General features: G+C 43.7%; 1 protein-coding gene across 1 annotated transcript in view; it reads right to left on the reverse strand.

The window, feature by feature from the left end:
• The window catches only part of LOC119433700 (FAS-associated factor 1), a 48,911-nt gene that overhangs the window by 23,175 nt on the left and 1,092 nt on the right, over window positions 1-24,644 (reverse strand). Inside the window, exons 2-10 of the mRNA XM_037700951.2 lie at window positions 21,611-21,679; window positions 20,069-20,201; window positions 16,132-16,217; window positions 15,034-15,128; window positions 10,344-10,428; window positions 8,503-8,592; window positions 4,520-4,600; window positions 3,971-4,070; window positions 880-943 (exon numbers count right to left, since the gene is read on the reverse strand). Of these exons, the coding sequence (XP_037556879.1) occupies window positions 880-943; window positions 3,971-4,070; window positions 4,520-4,600; window positions 8,503-8,592; window positions 10,344-10,428; window positions 15,034-15,128; window positions 16,132-16,217; window positions 20,069-20,201; window positions 21,611-21,679 (803 nt within the window). The remainder of the gene's footprint in view (window positions 1-879; window positions 944-3,970; window positions 4,071-4,519; window positions 4,601-8,502; window positions 8,593-10,343; window positions 10,429-15,033; window positions 15,129-16,131; window positions 16,218-20,068; window positions 20,202-21,610; window positions 21,680-24,644) is intronic.

A 24,644-nucleotide genomic window follows, 5' to 3' on the forward strand; every position in this document is an offset into this window, starting at 1 on the left:
AAATATATCAGGTAGTGTTATGCACGATTAGTACAGGAACGCATGGTGACCGGGCTTAGCGACTAACTCAGTGAGGGGAAGGCTGCAATCAATTATCTGAAAATTCAATAAAAAGTTTTCAGAGGTCAGCCAAAGTAATCCGACGAGTTTGTTATAGATGGTATTTGATAGTCTTTGAGAGGCACAATTAGACTTTGTGACGGGTAGTATTCGATGCAGTCTTATGGTTATCAGGATAAGGCGATTCATATACAGCAATTCAACATGAGCCCTTCAATCAGACAGCTCAGTAGGGCTTATGCGCCAAGGCAACTCTGAGGTTACGAGAGACTCTGTAGGTTAATTTCAACTACCTGGGGTTCTTTATTGATGACAGGTTATTTTTGCAAAGGCTTGAGCATTGTTCTACAGGATAATTTGTGCGAGTTGCATGCACGAATTTCCCTCTTAAGTTTCGCAGAGTTGTAACTTGAGGTGATGGTTTGAAATTATGGGGTTTTATGTGCCAAAACCAGGATCTGATTATGAGGCACGCCGTAGTGGGGGACTCCGGAAAATTTCGACCACCTGGGCTTCTTTAACGTGCACCTAAATCTAAGTACACGGGTGTTTTCGCATTTCGCCCCCATCGAAATGCGGCCGCCGTGGCCGGGATTCGATCCCGCGACCTCGTGCTCAGCAGCCCAACACCATAGCCACTAAACAACCACGGCGGGTTGAGGTGATTGTTTATGCAAGGGCAGGTTAGATATGCAAAAATACAGCAAGCTGCAGCCAAAACATGCATCTTGCATTTTCCTAACTAAAAAAAAAAAAAGCAATAGTTGTTCATTCTCAATGTCGCCAGAAGGCCAACAGCTGACCTCTCGCTATGCTTACCGCCGCGCAAATGCCCTGGAAAAATGTGCCACCGCTTCTGCCTCGTTCTCCAGACCTTCGGGCACTGCACAAAAAACATATGGTGAGGTCTTGATGCGAGTTCACAGAGCTGAGATTCTTCACAGCACTGGTATCACTCAGGATATGAAAGAACATACAGTGAAGTCAAAACATTAACATTGTATGGAGAGCACATGTTAAACAAAACAAAAAAAAACAAAAACAATTAAGTTATTTAACTAAAAACTTAAATTCGAAATTGGCTTACAAACTATCCAGAACTGAAACTTCTCTGCATAATGAAATGTTCTCTAACTAAAAGCTTAATTGGATCAGTATAATAATTTCATAATTGTAACTAGTATTCACAATTGAAACATTGCTACAGCATATCAAAAACACCGCTAGGGGCCACGCTAAATTTCCCATGTTTAAATCACTGTTTTGATGCATCAAAGTAAGCATAGCATAAACGGTAAGTTCAGATTTATAGGATTAAGTCGAGTTTTTCTTACATTTCCTCTGTCCTCATGCCTGAACCAGCACAATCAAGTTCCAGCACTGCAAGACCGTGCTGGAGCTTCACCGTAATTACAAATTTTCGACACACCAAAATAAGAAAGCATCCGCGGAAATATCCCCAGTAGGAATGCTAGCACAGCAGCAGGCCATTGCTCCAGCTGCACACAGCACAGCTACTACAACTGCCACCACTGTGGTATGCCCCCCTGTGTGGTGCCTGGCAAACAACACCCATCAAAATCTACAGAAGGCACCCGAGTGTCTGTGTGATGTCATCACAGTGAAGACAAATGGTTCACAGGAAGACAAACGCTGGAAGTTATCGACAGTGGGCAAATGAGGAAAGCCTAATTATGGAGCCAATGTTTCAACAAGCCGACTAATTCCCTTTTCAAAATGTTCGCTATAGGCTGAGGCTTTCCTTTGGTCATTGCAGTGAGAGTGTTGACGCCTGGCAGTGAAGCGAGAGACACGTCAGGGCACACGGCTGCTGTGCTGCGAGTCTCTGTGGCATGCAGGTGTGTACCACTGTTATGAGGGAAGTGTATGAGCATGTGCAATTAGTTGTGCAAAGAGGAAAAGGAATGTGACAAGTAGTGTGCGCGCAGATATAACTGCAGTGCTTTGGGAAAAGACTGATGAGAAGAGCCGAGGATGAGGGCATGCGGCGCAAGACAGAAATAAAAGGAAAAAATCACAGCATATCCACGTGGTGAATGATGATGAGTGGGCGAAGCTCCGGAGGGAATCATCGGATCTCCCGCTTAAGGGGACGCTAGCACAAACGCGTTAGAAACGTGCAGTACTCTCTAGTAAGGGGGAGCGGCCACAGCGTCTTACGCAGCCCCGTCTTACACATGCCGGAACGTGCACCGCGTTTGCCGACGCCATCACATGACTGCTGAGAGAGTATACCCCCCGTATTCATAAACGCTCCTCGACTTGAACTTGACTTGCCACCGCCTTGGGCAGCGCGTTCGAAACGCGTTGAAGGTAAGGCGGAGAAGCCACAGCGTCTTACACCAGCTTCTTACACGGGCCGTAACGCGCTAGCACAAACGCGTTAGAAACGCGCTAGAAACGCGGCCTTTCGTTAATGTCGGGTATTTATTGCCATCGTGGTGCGTGTGTCTATGTGCGCTTCGTGGCAGTAGTGGGCTAACGCCGCGCGCTCGGAAGCGAGGGGTCCCTGGTTCGATTCCGCGCTACGGACACAACTTCGGAATTTTTTTTCTCATTTTTCTCAGACTGGTTACACACTACTACTACTACGACGGGGACGGAACGGGTGCCGCTATAAGGAGCTTCGCTCCTAAAAAGAACCAATCGTGCGAATCCACGGAGCTCAAAGAAACCAATCGTTGGAAAACGTGCAGTTCTGAAGGAAAACAATCTGGAGGAACCAGGAGGACCTGATGAGAAGAAAGAGAGTAAAGTGCGTTGTTGAAATGCAGAGTTCCAGGAAGCCATACAAGAAGAAGGTCAGCAACCGAACGAGGCGCTGAAGACGGACCATCAGGTTTCGGGCCTGAGACACCAGTACTTCACCAGACTGAGGATGCCGATCAAGAGCTGATCAATGCCTTCATACGATGGCACGCTTCATGACTTCCCCAGGTCACGGAGTTCTACGCCAAGGGCTGTGGACGCCTGTGCCTGTGGGCAGGCTGCAGGTTCGAGCTTACATACAGCTGCCTGGCCAGGACAGCCTTTCCTTCTGGTGCTAAGCTTCCAGGCGCAGTGCCTGCTTTCTCTCGGCTGGCTTGAATCAACCGCGTTCCAGCTGTATCCTGTCCATTGCTGAGCCCAACCACTGCTAGTGTGAGCGAATCGTCGCTTCACTTTGCCAATTGCCTCACCTTGCCCTCCATACAGTGGTGAATTGCTTGATTTAACAGATCTGCATGTTTCCAATTGATTAGTTTTGTACCCGTTTTCTGTTCTAATCCTCTGCTAATGTAATTTCAGGACACGTCGTACTGTTAGCTGTTATGTCAAGTCTTTGCTATTGCATTTTTTTCTGAAGGCATTAAATGTCTTGTGTGCCATGTGTGCAAATGGCTTTGTCCTCATTTGAGTGATCCCAGGTTATACTTCACTTCTGAAATTCACGTCTAAAGCTTCCTTCATGTTGTCTGCTTACACAAACATGCTCCTGAAGTGTTTTCTAAACTACTAAATTTTATGTGCCAAATATTTCACATGCTGTTCTGGGCCCTCTGCATTTTTCTTCACCCCTTCCAGGTGTGGTTGTTCCTCTGAAGTCAAGTGAAAACCTTCATACCCTTTTTTTTTAAATGCCACCTCATGCCATTAGTGTCATGCCAATTGACACAGTGCTTATGCCACAAGTCCAGTCCCCACACTGAATGCACAGCACTCCTCCTCCGAGCAGCTGCTCAGAACGTAGGTACCAGCTGTGGTAGTAACTTATGATAATGAGGCAAAAGAGGGGGCACTATTAACGGGTTCCCTAGCACCAAAGGGCCTTGCTTTTAGTGCACAAAATAGCCATAGGACATTACATGTGTCCCTGTGGACTTCGCACAGCAGTGCAGTGACCACTCACTCAGAGCTGCTGTGGTCGTCGTGTCTTCAGATGCAATCAGGCACTCGGTGGCATCCTCGAACTCGTCAGCATTACTGCTGTCGCTCGACAGCAACTCTGCCTGCAAAGACGCACACGCACATCAGTTTCCCCTAGGTACCCCAAAAGACCGATGTTATATTCCACAAGGTATCGTCAGAGCTTTGCGCAAGACTACTTTTCGTGTAAGAAAACTGATGTTTTCATTCATCATGGCGGGACTGCTACAAGAAAGATTTCTGAAGCCCAAGACCAGGAGCTTTTATTCGGCATGCTGCCTACAAGGCCATTTGGTGGCGTTCCGCAGTGCAGGAGGTAAAAGAAAGATTGCCTGCAAAAGCAGATTGCATGAATAGCACAAATTGCATGAATAAAAATGCATCACTGACAGCACCCAGATGTGGCTCTCTCATGTGTCGTCTGCTGGCATATAAAAGAAACGCTGCGAGTTTTTGAAAAGGTCAACCTGACAACCTAGACAGATTCAGCAGTTATGTCTGGTGTATTTCTAATGTCGCAGAAAAGACTCACCGCTGCTGAGCTCGTACCCCCAACGTTCGTCACGGTCAGCCAGTGTTCGTCAGCGCGTCCAATGGCCAGGGACAGTGCCATCTGCACCGGACACAAAGCAGACGATGTAGGCGTTGTACAAAGTGTTGGAGCACCTGCTAAGCATGACTCATTGAGTTAAACCACTGGCTAATTATAGCGGTTATGCAAAATTCAGCAACTGTGTTTCCACACACATTTCGCTTGAACCAGACAAGAAGGCAAAAGTCTCCGAGAGAGAAGCAGAAATAAAGCAGACGTGCAGTAATCAGGTGTCCCGATCCTTCCTTCGCTTCTCCTTACTACATTCTCGCTGTTTGCTAGCTTACCCTAGGCTATTCAATGGTGCCGCGAGTAATGCAGGTCGGCCATCTTGTGTGTGCAACCTAGTAGTGTGGAAAAGCCTGCTTCCAGTTTTTCCGTGCAGAGGTAGCAGTTTTGCAGTGGACTTGTTCAATACCGCATTTGTATGCAACACTTCTGTTTTCTCCACGATAAATCCAAGGTGTGCTCAAAGTCTGATAACATAAACAATGAAAAATGGGGACTGTTTGCTCTACAACGTAGCACAGCACTAATGCACATGACAAATGCTTGGTGCGGAGTTCTTTCGCTTTGCCTCAGCTTGCCTTGGCCTACAGTTTTTACGCATGCAAATGCATTTTTTATATATAGAGCATCTACAATAGTAGCAGGGCATGTGTATTCTGTGTTACACCACAATGCTAGAAGCCGCATTAAAGTGGAGGTTACATAATCAAACTAAACAAATTAACATGTCTATATAACCTCTCTACATGAAGGAAAAATACAAAAGGAAAAAATAAAATAGTAAAGCAAGCTTGGTTATAGTGTACTAGCCACCTCCATTTAAATGTGTTACGTAAGTTTTACCACCTCGAAACAACTGTTTAATTATGCTGAGTACCTGAATAAAGAGGGGGGGGAGGGGGGAAAGAAGAAAAGCAGCTTGTGAACAGATTTTTTTTTCTTTTTCTATTAAGGTGTGAGATCTGAGCAGAAAATAATATAAAAGACCAAACCTTTTCATGTACAGCCCGAAGAACAGACAACATTAGAACCTCATGAATACGTGTTAGAAAAAAAAAAAAAAACATAATGAACAGGATAACATCTGACCCAAGGTCACTAAAATATTTGGCAGACTAAACTGTAGTTAACAACTACGTAATGCCAAGCGTTGCGCGAATTGTTGCGGCACGCGATGCCGACACACACCAAGCTGGCGGGGCCCGAGCAGCCCGAGACACGTGTCGTTGTTTTGGCAGCTTCGACAAGCATACGTTGGTGCTCCTCAAATTCGGCCTAGGTCAGCAGCTTTTTTGAGCAGGGCATTTTGCCGGCAATTTTTTACCTGCTCGCCCGGCGCAAATAGTTGCGGTACGAGACGTAGGCTCAAGCAGCCCGAGACGTGTGTTGTAGTCTTTTTATTGCGTAGTGTTTTTAAAACGAAATTGAGCTGGTGGACTTCGCCAGTGAAACAGGATGTTTACTTCACACCACCTGGCGGCGTGTTCATGTTATCACCTATTAAAGGAACACCGAAACTATTCTGATGATTTTGTACAAACGCACAGTCACTAGGGTAGGTCCTTCTGATCATTAGGTGACGCATTTAAGCACTCCGCATAAAGTGTGCAATTTATCATGTTTTAAAAATGTGCATTGCTACCGATAGCAGCGGCGTTGCACCCTTGAGTTTTCAGCTACCCCCCCAACAATTGACATAGTTAGCCCAAGTGACGTCACTTGGGCAAGCTATCCGATTGGTTACCCAGGTTTCGTCATCGACAAGTTTTCCAACTTTATGGCGAATAAATTTTGTTCATAATATTTAGAATGTTGGTTAATTTGTTTGTATTAAAAAAAACAAGTAACCGAAAGAGAATACACAATAACAATTTATCACTACACTAAAGTACTTTCGGCACACAGCAAGTATCGTATGCTTGTATTACAACGTACTCAGTGTTGACGTGAGCTGCGCTGCAGCGCATCGGGCTGTCGGTATCTGATCGGCATTTGCAGGCATCACTTCACGCCGGAGGATTACAACCACAACAGAGAGTTTTAGTGTGCCCGGTACTTGGGTAAAAACAAGCGCAAGCGGCCTGCGCATTTTACCGGTTGAGCGGAGGTGCAAACGTGAACGACCTGACACGGTGCAGCCACCTGGTGGCATAGAGCTAATATAGCAGTAACCAAGTGTATTCTACTTTGCTAAATATTAGGCAGGAGTAATCGTAAACATGTTGTCATTTTGAATGTCTAAAATGGTTACAGCAATAGTAGCGTTTGGCTGGTTAAGCTCTGCACCACCAGGTGGCTGCACCGTCCAGGCTGCTTAGGCCGCTCATTTATGCTAAAGCCCCTACATTACAGCAGTAGTAGTATAGACCGAGGGGCTTTAGTTTACTCCTCCACCCATTCGTCAAAAACGCCCAAGCTCACCTGCGGTTATCATAATACCAGACACACTCGGCGCTGCGACAGAATGCGCGCTGCTTGAATAGCTCTCGTGGGGGATTGACGGCCAGGCGGCTAGCGGAGAGGTTTCATGTGCTGGCTCCAAGACAACCAGAAGGTGACGACACGACGTCACATCATGACGCTGAGCCAGTGAAGGCGGAGCTTAGCACCAATCACTTGACGGATGAGTTGACAAGAAAAGGCACGGCTAGGGAGGAGGGTAACTTGTAATCTTCCATAGCTCTTTTACTATGAGATGCTTTGCTTATATTCAAGCGCTAATGTTTTACTGTAGCTGCACCCTATGCTTCTACAAAATTTGACTTAACCATTTCAGGGATCCTTTAAAGGTGTGCAGTACCCTTCAAATGACACTACGCTACTGCGCGCTATGACACAGATAGGTGACGATGCTTATTGCAATAGGGTTGGCAATGAGAGCTGTGAACGCGGCATGCCATGACCCGTGAAGATTTGCTGGTACTAGAATAGGAAATGAGTGTACGCCAGCATTTTCCTGAGACACAGGCCAGTGAGTACTGTGGGGAAGCTGCCATGGTGAACGGCTACTGCTGTTCTCGATAGTGCTTGTCTCGTGCCTTTTCTTGTTTACGTGGGATGTAAAGGCCAGAAAACATATTGTAACGAATGGTTCAAGGAATTCTGAGATACAACTATTTATTGTGGTCTAACAAGTGCCCGGCAAGTAAATAAATAACTGCAGCCTTCGAAGCAGGGGATCAAGAAGCCTCCTTTTATTTTTCCTCGAGCGGCGCTTCACTTCCTCTTCTCCTATTGTTCACCGACAATGGCCACATATGATGCGAGTGCGTGCGGCGAATACACGTACAATGGCATTACGTCTTCGTCTTTGTTGTTCTCACCAATACGCCGTTGTCCTCTTCGAGGGCACATGAGCCTGCGTGCGTTATTTAAAGATGGTTTCTGTCTTGCGTCAATATCATACGATCGCAGTTTGGCGATGTACTGAACATTAGTGCCAAAAGAGTGTTTTTTCTGGGCATGTATCAACCGGCAAAAAAGAAGCGTAACTGGGCTGGGTCATTAATTTTTGTGTTCTCGATCGCGAATGTTGGTGCCGGGAAATCGTACGAAAGAGGATCGTATCAACGAGGTTCTACTGTAATTGCACTCTGCAATATTTTTAACAAATAAGAAACTTGAAAACACAGGCCATATTTTCCATGGATCACTTTCGGGTATCACTTTCGAGGACCACTTTTGCTTTCATGGCACAATGTCCAGCATGCTTCCTCGGCAGTGCAATGCAACAGGCTTGCTGCCCACGCACTGGAGATCTATGCAGTATGCAAACACTGCGGATGGAAGGCGTGCCATCCCTTCCTTTCAATTACTAGTCGGCTATGCCAGTCAATGCATACCAAGAAGGTGATAGTCCCGAATGTGGCCAGTTGAGAGTAGGACTCCAGATATAACTGTGAACGGGTGCTCACCTCGTCGGGTGGTTGTGTTACTGTCGGCCAACCTATCCACCGCTGATGTCGCACGGGTATGGACGTCAGGTCGCTCACATCTTGTTTCAGCTGCACAGAGAAGCACAACAGTTAACCGTCTCACTGGCGTGCATTTCACAAGAATCAACGATGCAGGCCAGTTTCCCTAGCCCAAGGAGAGGCAATGCTTTCAGACTAACTGTCAATTACTGAACTGCCACACCTGTGCCTGACAAAGCGTTTCCTACAAAAATTACAAGAGAAAACTCTGGAACTAGCGTCTGCAAGAGCTGAAAGTATGGCCATTTGGCCAGCAAGTGAATGATGAGAAGAATACATGGAGTTGTCTAAACATGATGCTTCTGGCTTCAAGCAGCTTAGCGATTTTGCAAATTGACCTTTCTCAATGAAATTTTATGTTGAAGTGAAAACAACTTGCACTCGTTATGCATGTGTGCAGAGACTAATTACACTGCTGTGTTTAGGGCACTCGAAAGTTTAGAAAGATAAAGTGTAAAAAAAAAAAAAGCTACAGAAATTCTGAGAATTGATGATTATTGTGGTTTATTGGCGCAAGGGCCAGATATGGCCAAAGAGCGCCAAGGCGATGGTAATGACTTGTTAGTGGTACATGAATAGTGAATTACATGAACAATAGATGTGGCATGGCTGTAAAGAAGCCTAAAAACAGTCGCTCAAAAGAGAGCACCAGCTGTTGCAGTAGAGTGTGAGGCGCAACGGGGAGAGTGCATTGCCACGATGGCATGTCACCCCCGCTGTCGCTCTAGCAAGCCTGTGTTATGCACGCATTCCTTGTCAACACAAGTTTCCGCCTGCGTTCTGACTGCGCCTCGGTAAGACCAAATAAAAACGCGCGAAGCGTCTCAACACGCTCGCTTGCCCGCGAGGTGTTTATAACTCGAAGGAGCATTCAATTGGACATTGGGCCACTCTAACATCTTAAGTAGGCCCACCCCCAAATTTAAGTTGACCACACCCCCAAATTTATATTTGGCCCATGATCAAATTTCAAGTTGCCCCCCCCCCCCCCCCCCCTCTAATTTAAGTATGCCCCTCTCCACGTTTAAAGTTGGCCCACCTACAGATTTCAAGTTGGCCCACCTACAAATTTCAAGTTGGCCCACCCCAAATTTAAGTTGGCCCACCTACAAATTTCAAGTTCACCCAACCCCAAATTTCAATAGGCCCACCCCTACTATAAGCTTCCCCATGCATTTTTAAGGAGCCCTATGTATCTCTATCGGTATTCTCTTTTTATTAATTTTTTTGCTTTAAATTGTTCCTTATCGCTTAAAAAAGCTACCAATCCTCTACATTTACACTATCATAACAATTAAATGTCTCAACTTTGCAAATTACACTTTTTGTGCAGATACAAGGCATGCATTTCACTTAACAGGGCTGGCGAGCTCGCCAAAGAAAACTTGCGCTTTAATAGTGTCACAACAATATTTGAAGCCGTAAGCATGAAGTTTAAGCAAATTCATGTACCGACAATCATCCTCATGGTAGCTAAACAATCGCACCGTCAGAGTTACCTCAAATAATATTTGAAGGAAACTCTGAAGTAGAAACTAAGTTGATGGGCAGAAAACCTGCCATCACTTCTATGTGACAGCGTGCAAAGGTTAACAAACAAGTTTTCCCAAGATTCCTCACTGACCACAGGGCACTACAGACATCAACAACTACAGAGTGCCACCATAACCACTGTGCAAAGCAGAAGCCAGAATCGAATTGGCAGGTCTTACCATTCCCTCGAGGTGCTCACTTAGACACGAAATGTGCAAAGAATTTGGTCACACTTCCACCCTGCTTACCTCTAGAACAGTCTTGGAGCAAGGGAAAGTGATGGAGTATTCACTGCCCGAGGTTTCGTCCCGGATGTGGAGCGTTACTTGGTTTCTGGAGGAACAAACCACGCAACAAAAATATTATAGTTAAACTTCGATATAACGACCTCAGATATAACTGAAATTCTCGATATAACAACATATTTTCAACTTTTTACAATTTCTTGTCCATAGAACACCACGTATTTAGAACCTCAATATAACGAAGTGTGGCTATACATGATTTCAATATAACGAAATTTCACTGCCACCGCGAAGGAATGTCGAGACAATAAATGGAGGTTCAAGTACGATAAGATCCTATCGCACCCCGCGTGCTGTATGCACTGGGTGCGAGTGAAAGGTTGCGAGGGTGAGCCGAGCAAGATGGTGGCTTTATAAGTACTGTCTTCCTGCGTGAGCAACGGTAAAGGGGAAAGGGAGGGGAGTGAGCTTGCAGTAACGCGATCAAGCGCGTGAAAAAGAGGGGGGCAGGTTGACGAGCGTCTCCTTTTCTAGTGTGGGTGTGGCTGCGAATGGCTGTTAGTGCGGGTAAGCGCGTACGCAGCCCGCGTGCCCTATTTTAGAGGTAATCTGCCGCGTGAGCAAAGAGTGGGCATGCCGAGATGGAGTGGCATCATGTGTGCAGTCTTCCTGTACGCTTAGTACAGGCGGTTGCTTAATCTTGTGTTTCACAGAGGCGTTGAAGCATTTGCTCCCCACGGCTGGCGCGATTCACGATAGCTTCATCCCACTGCATGCAACACTAAAGTCGAACCTGGATATATTGAACCCACATAAAGTCAAACCTCAATATAACGAACCTCGATATAACAAACTATCTTTGTTTCCCATCTTAGTTCTATTGAATTAATGAAACCTTAATATAACGACATTCTCAATATAACGAAGTTTTTAGCTGCAAGTGCACCTTCATTATATCGAGGTTTGACCGTATAACGAATTATTGTGTATATGGAACAGTTGTAATATCCCCTTGAAAATGTCTTTGCGTCGTGCCACTAAAGTGAATATATCGTCGACACGGCATGAAACTGTATCTTTCCGTCGCCGACTATCAAATTCAACATAATTATTAGCTTTTTCCGTTGCCTGATAATTTAAAAAAATGTAAGGAAAGTCTATTGGCTCGATTATTCCTGCTCTGACTCGAACATAGATTTTGCAGCATCACCACTTTCTCTATTGAACTAATGTATACCGGCAACCGGTTTCGGACATGATCCGCGCACACAATGTCGTTCGAAATGGTGGCCATAAAAGCATCATTCAGGTTGTCCCCCATACCAGGTGCTGCCCGTACTGTCGCTTTCGCTGATGAGATAGTTTCTCAACTTGCCAAGAGCCGTGCGACTGCCACGAAGAGATTTTCGTTGACTCGGCACTAAACCATTACTTTTTAAACCGGAGCACTGGTTAGGCCTAACAGCCAAGGCAGGCGTGGTGGTGGACAGCAAACCGTCACGGGAAGTTTGCTGCCTATCGGTGATCAGGCCCGAGATTGTGTGCACGCTCTAGACCAAGGACTGCAAATGTGGCGAGCGTGCCTACCAAGTTCATCTATGCACTTGCTGGACGGAACGGGATAAGCTCGCATGTCGACGGAAAGCACCAAGCTGAACTTGCCGAACACAGCCTCAACTGCTGGCAATGCACAGTCCAGGTCACACTTCATCGCATTGCGACATCACAGGACGGGCGAATGTGATACGCTCCCGCAGCCTCAGTTATCACCAAATTTCAAGTAGTCTGAAGCTCAACCATGAGCAAAAGTCTGTAAACGAAATTTCTGTGCTGATGGCATTGTAAAAACTTTTGAACTTGCATTTTTGCATGAAAACATTTGAATAACAGCATAATAAAAGTAAACTGGTTTCATAGATGAATCTGTTTCCTTCTTTGCAAGTAAAAAAGCTAATTCTTTTTTACATTTGGTAACATCTGGAACTTGTGTCAAGGTTTTATGCAAGTCCAGCAGCTATGCGCACTATTCGCTTCGAAATTATTTGACGCTGATTACTAGTTGCTTCGACATTGCTTTGAACAAAAAAAAAAAAGAAAGAAAATTATATTTGTACAAGCGTAAAGGATAAAAAAAAAAGTGAAGGCGGCAGGAACCCAGCCCAGTCAACGAGATCTGCCTGATGCAATACACCACAACCAGCCATTGGTATTATAAGAGCAGAAAATAAGCTGGACAAGATGATCAACACCCATAATTTCATCACCACAAAGAAACAAAAGTCAATTTCGCGTTGTATGTTTGTTCCTTGCAACACTGACAGAAAATTAGCAAAGAAAGCTTCTGCCACGCATTTATATTCTTACGACGCCCAAAACCAGCCTGTAAGGATGACCACATTTAGTACTTACTTGTCTGATTCTTCTTTTTTGAACCTATGGCAAAAACAGTGCACACATACAACAAAACGAGCCCGTCCGTAAGAAAACATTCCCCGGACGCTAGGTGACGGTCTGCACTCCCAACAAATGCTCTTGTGATCAATAAAAATCTTTCAATAAGAAATATTTCCACTGTGTCACATTGCACGATGTTCACACATAACTCGGAATGACCCATATTGTGGCGAAAACAGGCTTTATGCAACATGATTAGCCCAGCTTTAAAGTAAAGATCAATCCCACACTGCATCTGTCTAAATAGGAGTACTGGGCATATGCATAACCTTTTCAGCTAACCCACTGCTAGGTTGCAGTAAAATGTTGCAGGAAGTAGCATTTGTGGTGGGTGCAGTTTAAGGGGAGACGTGGGTCAAAAAACTGCGATTTTCATTTAAAAAATAGGTTTTGTGTTTTTAGTTGTTTCACCAACATTGATCTCTCCTATTTCACATATGAAGAAATCAGAGCCAGAAATTATCGGGAAAAGTACAATAAACTCGATTAAAGCGCTCGAGGTGGCAAGAAAAGGCACAAATATGACACATTTTCAAGCGCGCGATGCGTCAAACCGCGGTTTCACACGCCGTTGGGCTCGTGGCAAGGTGGTAGGCCAAAGCTTTTTCTCTCCAAGGTTAGCTTTGCCACATCACAATCTCCGTGGGAACTACTAACTACTAATAATAATTAACAGAAGTAAACAACTTTTAAAACTTTCAATCGCATTTTTCTCAACTTCATATTTTGGGCAAGAGAAGGCGTTTGTGCACAACATTTTATGTACTTATTGTGGTCCAATCAAGACCACACTTGATGGGCGTAATTTTTAGGATATGCAGAATGCACTTATCTAGGATTTACTGCAATCACTTTATTTTTTAAGGATGAACATTTTTAATATACTCGGGCACCAGCCACTGAATATGAAACACCAGATACGAAATTCTCTTAAAATGTTCCCTGTAAAGGGAATCACATTATCTTGCTTATTAGTACTCAGTGGAGTGTTAGGGATAAGAAAAATAATTTTGCACTGCTCTATCATGCTAAGTCCAGTAGCTGCACAAACATGCACTGCTTCTCACTTATGCATGGTACTTAGGACATGAAAGCATCGAGATATCCCTAAAGCTTTCGAATTAAATTTCGAATGAAGAGATCAAGCTCTATAAGTGGTAAAATTTTCATTCGCCCAGCATCATTATTTAAAAAGAAATGTTTCTGAGGAGCATCTCCCCTTAATACCACATCTCGCATGTGTTGCTCACCTTGTTCATCCATGATAAATACAAAGTACGTTAGTCTGCAGCAATGCCACTCTAGAAATGTTGGTGGTGCCATCTGTCATTGCTACGGGTTCCCATGTAGCAATGACAGATGGCGACATTGTCCCATGGCATCAAATCATGTTTTTTTTGAGACAATGCGGATGATGCGCACTTTGGGTTTATTGACTTGCAAAATCTCAGTTCACACACTTGAGAAGAACCCAATGGGGACAGAGCAACCCCAGTTCTTATCAGCTTCTGCCATATAGCACTACTACCACAGCCTTGATGTTTCATATCCAACGCATTTACTTGCGGATGCAACAAGTCTGGGGCATCGTATTACAAGGCAAGGTAGTTATAGAGACCTCACGCAAAAATTCGAGAGCGAATGAGCAATTTTTTTAGGGCAATTAGCTCAGGTTTGAAGCGCACGTCAGTGCGAAAGGAGGCTCAACAAGCATTTTGCTTTCAAAGCAGTAAGCCTATAGCGAATGCCATTCGGATGAATATCCAAGCTTGCAAAAACTCGCTGAGTCGGCTTCATTGATTTGTGGCAGCACAGTGAAGTTTGCTGTTCATTAATCACTGGACGATGAAGGCCACTGGTGCATCTTAGAGTCCTGAATTGCAGCACGGCGACAATTGCCAAGCCTCACAACGGCGCCTTAACCAAGACTGGTGGATGTCACCAGTGTTGCCAGATGAGTATGCATTTAGAACAACCCCATTTATTGCCTAATTATGAGGACTCATTAGCAAATGCACAAAGCAACATCCTATCACCTTCTCTTTCTTGCAACGGAGTACCCAGTGCCTTGGAATAATGTAAATTTGACGTGTCTATCGACGGTCCATTATAATTCGAGCCTGAAGGGAACATACTCAGTGCTCCTACTTAAGCAAAGCTGTGTAGCACCATTTAACCATGTTGCACACAGTCTGAATCAAGCCCTAGTACAGCTATCCTTGTTTAAAGACAGACTCACCCTCCTCTGCTGGGTACGGTTGATTCTGCATACGGCTGGCTGTTCCTGAGCATCAAGCTGCCACCGGGCGCCAGCTCTGATGCCACAAAGGGTGTCTGCAGGCCAAATGTGCATTCACATTCAAGTGCTCCGCACACTCATTTGATCGCGAAAGTCATCTTCAGCTAACAGCAGTGCCAACTGCAACGGGACTTTGGACCACTTAAAAAGCCCAGTTTCAGATTGCGCAGATATGGAGAAGCCTCTGTGTGAAATCTTACGCTTGAAATACAAGTGCATGAGTCACGAAAAGCTATCAAAAACATACATGTTTTAAATACTGAAACTGGGGAGAAAAACGATGCCCCCGTTATCACTCAAGTGACGCATGACTAAGAACACACGGCTCCTTGGTGTGACTTCCACGATTAGACAGCACCCGCTGTGCGCTGTCAATAAGAAAATTATACAATTAGCAGACCTGCCACGACTGCTTCAATGGGATAGACTACTCACCCTTAACCAATTTAGCCAAAGTAAAATTTTGTTCCAGTTGGTCTTTAATTATCTTTGTGTAGCAGCCAACTAATAAACTGAATGCAAATGACATTAAATCTTCCCATGTGAAGGAGGAATGAGATGCTCTCTTTCTTCAATCCTTTAAAGGGGCACTAAAGAGATACACTAGATCAGTTTAAACTACATTAAAGCAGTCTTTTCAAAACTCTATCTTCTTTAGTTTCTTAGCAGTGGGTTAATTATAAGAGGAAAAAGCTAAGGTCAAAGTTGCAATACTTAAATCTGGCGCTGAAACCCCATCTGCAGTTTTGTCAGCTTGATGTCACAGATTTCGATACATCTTTATCGTACGTGAACTGTTGAGGGTCAGTAAAGGTTCTTCAAACTTGTTAAGTTCAGTGCCTGGCTCTTCCATACACTGTAGTCCACCTCTGCCAATAAAAAAATGAACTGGGCCAGAGAAGACGCTCTCCAAATGCACGACGTCACGGCAAGCCGACACGGGAACTTGCAGGCAGGTCCTCGCAAACTGTACATCCCATGAGCCTTTCTCAGACACCACATTATCGACGCAGTTAGCACGCCCCCCCCCCAACCCACCTCGTCCGTGACGTGGTCCCATCCCAGGAGTGCCTGCCGGCACGGTGGGACACAGGTCTCCTGTGCAATCAGTTGCCGTACATCGCCTGGACAACAAACAGCGTGGACAGTAGAGTTAGGGAAGCGCAAATGGGGCAAGAAATACAGAGCTTTTGGCTTTGACATGGCCAGAGGCTTGCCAGATGCTTCAACTGCTTGACAACTACAATAACCACTATTAATGGTCAACATAGTACAGTCGAACCAGGATATATCGAATTTGTAAGAGATCACAAAAAAGATTGATATACAGGTAATTTGATATATGAAGTAAAAATTTGCTGTTCTTCTGCTGTTCTTTATACACAATAATTCGTTATATGTGGGTTCGTTATATCCGGGTTCGACAGCACACTGCATTGCATATATGCAAGCAACACTAGGAAGGCTTGACAGACTTCTCTCGCCGCTTGCAACCAAAAAATATTGTGCCTAATATGAAACGAAGATGTAATGTAATTAAATGAAAGATTAAAGGGCCCTGAAACACTTCTTGAACATAGTAAAAAAAAAAAATGTTGCGGATCTGTTAACGAGGCTCCTGAGAACAGGTGAGCCAAATATTATTGCAATGCATGCAGCAGGGAATTTACAATCTCGTGTCAAAGCAGTGAGCAGTCGCTTGCTCTTGCTTCCACAATCTCATCGAAAACAGCTGGTCTACCAACGCTATTGGCTGATTTCGTGATTGCGAGAACATTATCGGTAATACATAGTTGCTAATTTTGAGTTAAATAAATGAAACACATATGTGTCTCCAATCCCAAGAAGACAGAAAAAATAATTTCATCTTTGCACTGCGCATAGCTGCGTCTGCTGCGCATGGCCTCCACGATGGCAGCAACATGCTGCGTAGCGTAGTCTATTGCGGCCGCCACGGGTGCTGCGACAAGCCCTTTCGCTGCGGCGACACTAAACTTTTGGCGAGGACTTTGCCCTCTTGGCTTCTCCGCTGTGTACCATACAGCGTGCTGGTGGAGACCAAAAGAGACAGCAAGCTGGGTACTGGTGCAATAACTCCATTTATAGCTGAAGAATACGAAAACATTTTTGCGGCATGAGATTCATGGGACGACATCTTTTAATAGCGACGCCATTCTGTGATTAGCTAGGAAAGTGCTTCAGGGCCCCTTTATGTCTCGTACTCTATGCCACAATATGTGATGTAATTGTTGCATGGAAGGCATCCTCAGATATCTGAACCTACCCCCATCAAAAAAAAGTGGAATGACACTTCTTTTGCCACCTGTAGCCACAGCACACTTCTTGCACTCATGACCAAAACATAGTATGTTGCACAAATGAAGCAAAAAGGTGCACAAACAGTATGTGTTTTTATGTAACCTTACATACACAAGTTGTAGTTATAATACATGAGGTAATCATTCTGCATTGCAGATCAAAAAACAACTGTGCTGCGGAACATGCAGAGTGAGATTTCAAAGTACTTGCGTGGCATATGCAGCACTACCTGCTAAGAATTAAAAAGAGTACTAAAGGTCATACTTGTAGTTGCAGAAGCAGCATACTTCTAGCCACATCATGGCTAAGACATGGCGTGACATGATGCAATACCTGTGTTTGTGCAGTGCTTCAAGATGAAGTTTTGAAAACTGATCAAATAACTTGCGAAGGGCATAGAGATAGTCAACTGACCACAGCTGTTGCAGAAGCCACAGGCTTCTAGCCGAGTAGATGGACACAGAAACTGACAAAACAGACCATACTAGTCTATGTGACTAGAGCTGTGCTGCTTCCAAAACAACAATGGTCAACCACATAGCCCACCAGTATCTCCTTAGCAAGATTACTCAGTCAGTTTTCATACTCCACTTTGGTGCACCGTGCAATTATGATGCCTTTACGTTGCCTTCTGTGACCTCTCGGAAATATTCGTTGCATTTGCTACCACGACACAGACAGACAATGAAGAGAGCCATCGAAATGGGGTTGCTGTAGCTGGGAATCAAACCTTCAACCTTGTGTGCAGCGGCTGAATGCCCCAGCCACTAAACCTATCACGGTCGACAAGGCTAGCGATGAATGCATAAGCGCTTAAGAAGTGGTCAAGCCAATGCAGTCCCCAACCAATCCTTCAATCACAGATGAGGCTACGAAAAAGTTACAAATAATCAGGCAGCATGGAAAATGCATTATTGTTGCATTAAAAAATGCAACAATAAAATTTATTTTGTTGTTCTATTACAACGCCATTATAGTACAGAGATTTTGTTACCAGAATTTTGCTCTATGTTCACATTCACATCACATTTCATGATGTTCAAAGCCACAAAGTCTTTCCATGCTTGCCTGTCGTCCCACATGTGTCGTGTGTCCTTGCAAAGCACAGACACCCCACATGTAATCCTGACTGCAAGATGCTTAAATTTAGGCTGCATTGCACAAATTCATTTATGGAGCTCACCGGACACATGCGAGCTCACAATATTCTGTCCAGTAAGCACAGGAACTTAGGTAGGTGGTTGCAGTAGTTGCTGGCTGACCACTCGCCGACTACAATTCCACTTCTGCAGCGATCAGTGCAGTGATGGAAGTGGCACTCGGTCTTTTGTAGCAGCTTTTGGAGCACGAAAAATTGCAGTTCAGAGCAGAAATAGATGCTTCTGAAGCACGAAAATCTGCTGTTTCGAGCAAAGAAACAATGCTTTGGAGCAGTAACTAACTGCTCTCATGCAAACAGGAAGCGCAACATGCAATTAACAAAAAAAGGTGTTGTATAAGTTAGCGCTTTATAAAAAAAATTGCATTCATTATGTATTATACCAGTTAAACCTCAATATACCGAACTTCAATACAATCAAATTCTCGATATAACAAAGTATTTAACTTTTTATAACTTCTTGTCCATAGAACAGCATGTATTTTGAACCTGAATATAACGAAGTGTGTTTACACACAGTTTCAATATAACGAAATTTCACTACCGCTGTGAAGCAATACGAGGCGATAAATGGAAACTTCCACGAGTGCACTTACTGGACGGAACGGTGTAGGCAAGAAGCTCCAAACTAACAAAAATTATGCGCGTCGCGCACTTTGCGATGACGGGTGAACAAGTAGTGATCCTGCAGCCATGACCCTTGCATTATTTTAGGTAGAGACTATTTTAGCAAAGCACCACAAAGAGCAAATTTGGAGTTTTCTTCGTACCATTGGCGTTGTAAAAAGCAACGAAATTGATTTCTACTGCAAAGTTCCCCCTCCCTTCCTTTTTTGTCTGCTCGATTATTTGGAGCAGGTACGTTTTGGTGCAGGCATGGCGCAATACCTGCGATAAACGACAATTTCGCACAGCAGAATTTAATTCATGGTGTAGTTTGGCACAGCATTTTCATCACTGTCAGAGTAGCCTGTCCGCACAGTCTCATTACCGATTGCTGATGTCTGCTGGTGTGAAAACATTAATAGGAAGCTTCCCATAACAGTTTGCCTGTCTACCAACTGTGCTGGCCAGTATAGAGTTTTCCTCACAACTGGGCTGTGAGGCCTAACCAGAGCCACTTTGGTTGGAGTTGGTGACCAAAGAGCTGTGGTTTGGTGCAGAGGCTCCAAAAATCTCATCACAGAAGCCATAGAGAATTGGAAAAGAGAAGAAATCACCTCACCAATAAAAGATGAAAGTAAAGACTATGGCCTCAACGGCAGCAAATTTGTTCCCAAAAGCCTTGCTTGCAGCACAGTGTACAAGAATCAAGCATGAAAAATTGAGCGGCACGCCTTACGGATGCTGCAAATAGCAGTTTCCATTGCACACAGGTTTTACAGAGTAGGTGGCAGTGCCATCATCAGAAAGTCCAAATAATCGGACAGGTCCAGCATCTGAAAGATCGGCTGACAGCTGTAGCAGCAGCACCAGCGTGCCAGTGCAAAAACTCACCGCATGTGAGCCCACGGCGTGGAAGCGTCAGGGCCACTGCACGGTCCCGGTAGATGAGCTGAATTCGTTGGACAGAGTCGTCTTCGGATGGCAGTGACTGTGTCTCCCGAGGCAGTGCATTGTGTACCGCATCCTGCGCAGTTTCGAGCCCCGCAAATTTCACACTTTGCAGCGCTGCTACAGCACCTACTTCAAAAAGCACTTTGTCACCACGATTTTGTTGGGCCTGAGGAGGTTAATATTAATGAGAACTTTCGCAAAGCATAAGCTAATACAAATGCACAATGGCGAGCATTTGTGGGAGCTAATGCTGGTTGTTCTTATGCTACTTATTTTATGCTGTGTTGTAATGATGTATTTAGGAAACCCTCAGTTAATACTGTATAATTAGTAAATAATGTGTATAATCTCACATTTTAATGCAATTAGCATTTTTTGGGAACTTCACACAATTTGCGGCCATGTATGTTTGTATCTAACCTCTTTCAAAGCAACTTAGGTCACTGGCTTTGTGCTGCTGCTTAATGACAAAGAAAAAAATCGTTGATAATTTTGTTTGATGCTGGACAGAATCAAACCCACATCCTTGGTCTTAAACCAAACAAAATTTTTTTAAATCACCTGTTTCACATAGCGTAATTGTAGTCCTTGAGCTGGATTACTCGAACCAGTGGACTAGTTAAAGCATGAGAAATCCAAATGCATAATAAGCTAATTATCTTTTTCATGAATTACCTTACGGCATACATGGCGATTTCCAAATTTTAGCCGGTGAGTTTGCAAGGCATATCCACTTGCAACGACTTCTAAGGATTGCACGGGTTTTGCGAGATGCGCTGTGAAACTTGCAGCGAAAATGCACTTTTGTTCCACTAACTGCTTTTTAACAAACCGCCGTTTTATGCATTGAAGCACAAAAGTACATGGAACGCCCATGTATTTCGGTGCACACTTTGGGAATGAATATCTCGAAATTGGTGTCGTCTTAAAGTTCGTTCCAAGCGGATACGTATCGCCTTGCGAACTCACCGGCTACAATTCGTAAATTGCAATATCTGCCATAAAGTAACTAATTAATAAGTTAATCAGTGATATTTAGTTAATTAGTCAATCATGCATTTCGATTTCTCAAGCAAGTAATGTCAGCCTCTTTGGGTAATCCAACTCAATGACTAGAATTATGCTATCTGCACCAGGCTATATTTCAAAATTCTGTATGGTTTAAAAATAACACCCGGCATATTCAGACAATCTGGTTTGAATATCAGACACACATTCAGACACATGCCATGTTTTGCAGCACCGACACTGGATGGTGCAGCTTGTCCGGAGGGATGCCTCATACATTAGACATCTCGACTGTGCCCAACACGGACTGTCGCTACATTGTTTCAATGCTAATCGCATCAACGTTGACATTCATCACGAGATGGGTTCCGCCGGAATATTCATTTCCCTAGTGTTGCTTCTTCCTGCAATCCATTCCCCCCATTTAATACCAAGAAGCCTCGAAGGTAAAATAAATAAATAAAATAAACTCACCAGTAGGTTCCAGTTGGCCTGTTCCAGGAACATGAAGCATTCACCCACATCCTCAAGTCCGGTGCAGGCCTGCGGAGCGAGAAGCACCAGCTGGCTCATTAAATCATGCCAATCGTGTTTTGCAACATTAAGCACTTCTATCTTTTAAAGCCGGCAAACATTTTTGTTACTACACTAAACAAGAGTTCAATAAGCGAGATTCTTAAAGAAGAGGACTACCTAGAAACAGGAGTGATTGAGGTTCTGACTTAAATGTTTGCAATAACTGCTGTTAGAATTAAGTGTTTTCTTTCACAATGGCACAGAGTTTCCTACTGTGGACAAATGACAAAGTAGGACACTTCTCATCAAAGCTCCGGTGCAAGATTTTTCATCACTACTTATTGGCGATCTTGCACCGAAAGATTTTGTATAATTGGTGAAACCAGAAACAAAACAATGAAATTCTGGTTAGCCCTAACTTGTTTGCATTTCAATTGTGTACGATATTACATCTATGCTCCTAAATTCTTTATCCAAATTAGCCAATTCATTTGCTCCACAATGTTGCCTAGAGCAGCAGCACATGAATTAAAATTTTTGAAGGTGTAGGCCCTACCAGCTGTCCTTGTAAATCAATACTAATACCACTGGCAAAACCGCGATAATTAGCGCACTGAAAGGACAGTTTGTGTGCCATCTGAGCAGAAAAAATACACTGCATCACTGAGTCATGCCAGTTTCTACAGCAGCAGCTAAAATAGTGGACACTAAAGCTAAAATTTAAGTCAAGCTAGAGTAATAGTTTACTGCACAGAAATGACCAATATGTCACTCCTGCTGCGAACAAAGCCTTTGCAAGCAAGGAAAGTTATGCATATGTAGACATCCCGGGAAAAGACGGGGAATGCGGGAGATGGAAATTCAAGAGGATGAGCTACACGAGAACGAGGCGAGAGCAGGCTCCTGCTCTCCACTTGTTCTCGTGTTGCTCGTCGTCATGTAGATGTAGAGAAACACTGGTGCTGCCAGTGTGAGATGGTAAATAAATGAACGAAACCCCATCTCAATGACACCTTTATGTCTCATTCATAACTGGTAAATAGGAGTCAACCACTGACACTATAAAAGAAAAAAAAAAGACAACCGCATTGCATTCGAGATTTAGGTGCACGTAAAATGAACCCCAGCAGGTCAATATTATTACAAATTCCCCCATCCACTATGGCGAGCCTCATAATCATATCGTGGTTCTGGCATGTGAAATCCCAGAATTAAATTTTTGGTAAACGGATAACCTCTGAGGTCACGCTGGGGAACCGCGCTTCCTTAGTCATTCGTCGCTTCTGGCAAGCAATAAAGGCGTTTTTTTTTTTTGTTCTTTAAAAAAAAAAAAAATTCGGTATCAGAAATGTCTACTTCTGTGAATCGTTTGTCATGCATCCACTTGCATTAAAAACGTAAGATTTTCAACAGAGGCTGCTCTACAATCTATGCCATTTGAAAGCAAACCTTTACTGCGGCCCAAAATTTTATTGAAGTTGGCCTTTAAAGGAGTTCCGACACATAAAAATTTTATAAGTTAAAGAAAGTTCACCCCACATTTCTTGCATGCGAAGAGATGGCACACAACAAGCACAAGGGTTAAGAAACTTATTTTAGTTCCCTACCAAAGTTGGTCTCGAAATGCCGGACCTGGCGTCACTGACATTATGATGATGTCATGGCACAAAGCAGTATTTGCCGACGTCACGTAGCAATACGCATAGATATCACAGCATTGCTCTTTATAAAATAAACCGGAGTGTTGCACGCATTTCCTCTGAATGCTAAATGGAACTAGTCAATTTATCAATGTATCATGACATATCAAACTCCTAGATACCGAAACAAAAACTGGTCTGCAAGAACAATTATTACAAGTAAAGTAAATTATGTAGGGTGCTCTGACGCTTTCCATAATTTTCCTAGGGTTATTTAGAGGGTTTGATGCTTCATTTAAAGCAAAGGAAAGACAAGTTACAAATATTGCGTTAGTACTTTTTAAAAAAGAAACACTCTGAACAATGCATGGAAAAATGGAAGGTGTCAACCCATAGCTAATCAACTCTTTAACAAACATTTGAGAATGATGCCTGAGCAAACATTTATTATGTAGAAATATGATAGCAAATAAAAATACAAGGCATTGCCATGTGAATGATCGCTGCTGTTTTGAAGTGCTAAAAATGGTATTAAAATCACTTGCAGACGCACATGCTTGGTTCAACTGGAATGTGCATATGTGAAAGTTTAATAGGTGAATGAAATTATGCAGAAGGCAGGAGCTTTTGCAAAGGTAGGCAATATCTTGGTGTGCTATAAAAAGGTGATACTTTGCAAAAAAGGAGGGTGCATATCTCGATGATAGATGTTGCGGCCCACACATCACAAGGTCCCATTAGGCGACACTATAAAATGCGATGGTTTTGATAAGTGAGAGCAAGTGAGAGCAGTCAGATGTTTGCGACGGCCAATTGCAGTAGTAATGCTCGTGCTTAACTCTGCGTTATGTATTTTAATAAAGCATTAAGGCAGAAGAAAGCTTTCTAAGATAATGTTCCAACGACAGCACACTTCCAAAAGAACGGAAATATGGGCAAGTTGGTATTTATACTAAAGCAGTGCATAGTAAACACAGTGCAAGAGTTACAAAGGCCAAACATTTCTTGCCTGCTGTTTTAGCACAACTACAGTTATGCTGTTTTAAAAGCCTGCTGGAATTTTTCCATCTCGCTTCGATTTGAGACGTCATGCACCCAGCTCCCTAAACTGCTTCTCTATTTTGTCTTTCTTTTTTTACTACTTGAGGTCAAAGGCTACATCATAAAGATTGCAAAACACGTCGCTGACACTTACACACTGACTTAAAGGCAACTTGGCAAGTCTGTCATCAAGGCAGTGATAGGTAAACAAATGGTAGCCGACGTCTTTTCCTTTCGCACAAGCATTAAGGCAATGGCCTACACTACAGCTTACACTAGAATTGATGGCAAATCAGAATTAACTATGATCT

The sequence above is a fragment of the Dermacentor silvarum genome, chromosome 11, assembly GCF_013339745.2.
Source record: "Dermacentor silvarum isolate Dsil-2018 chromosome 11, BIME_Dsil_1.4, whole genome shotgun sequence".
NCBI classification, from domain to species: Eukaryota; Metazoa; Arthropoda; class Arachnida; order Ixodida; family Ixodidae; genus Dermacentor; species Dermacentor silvarum.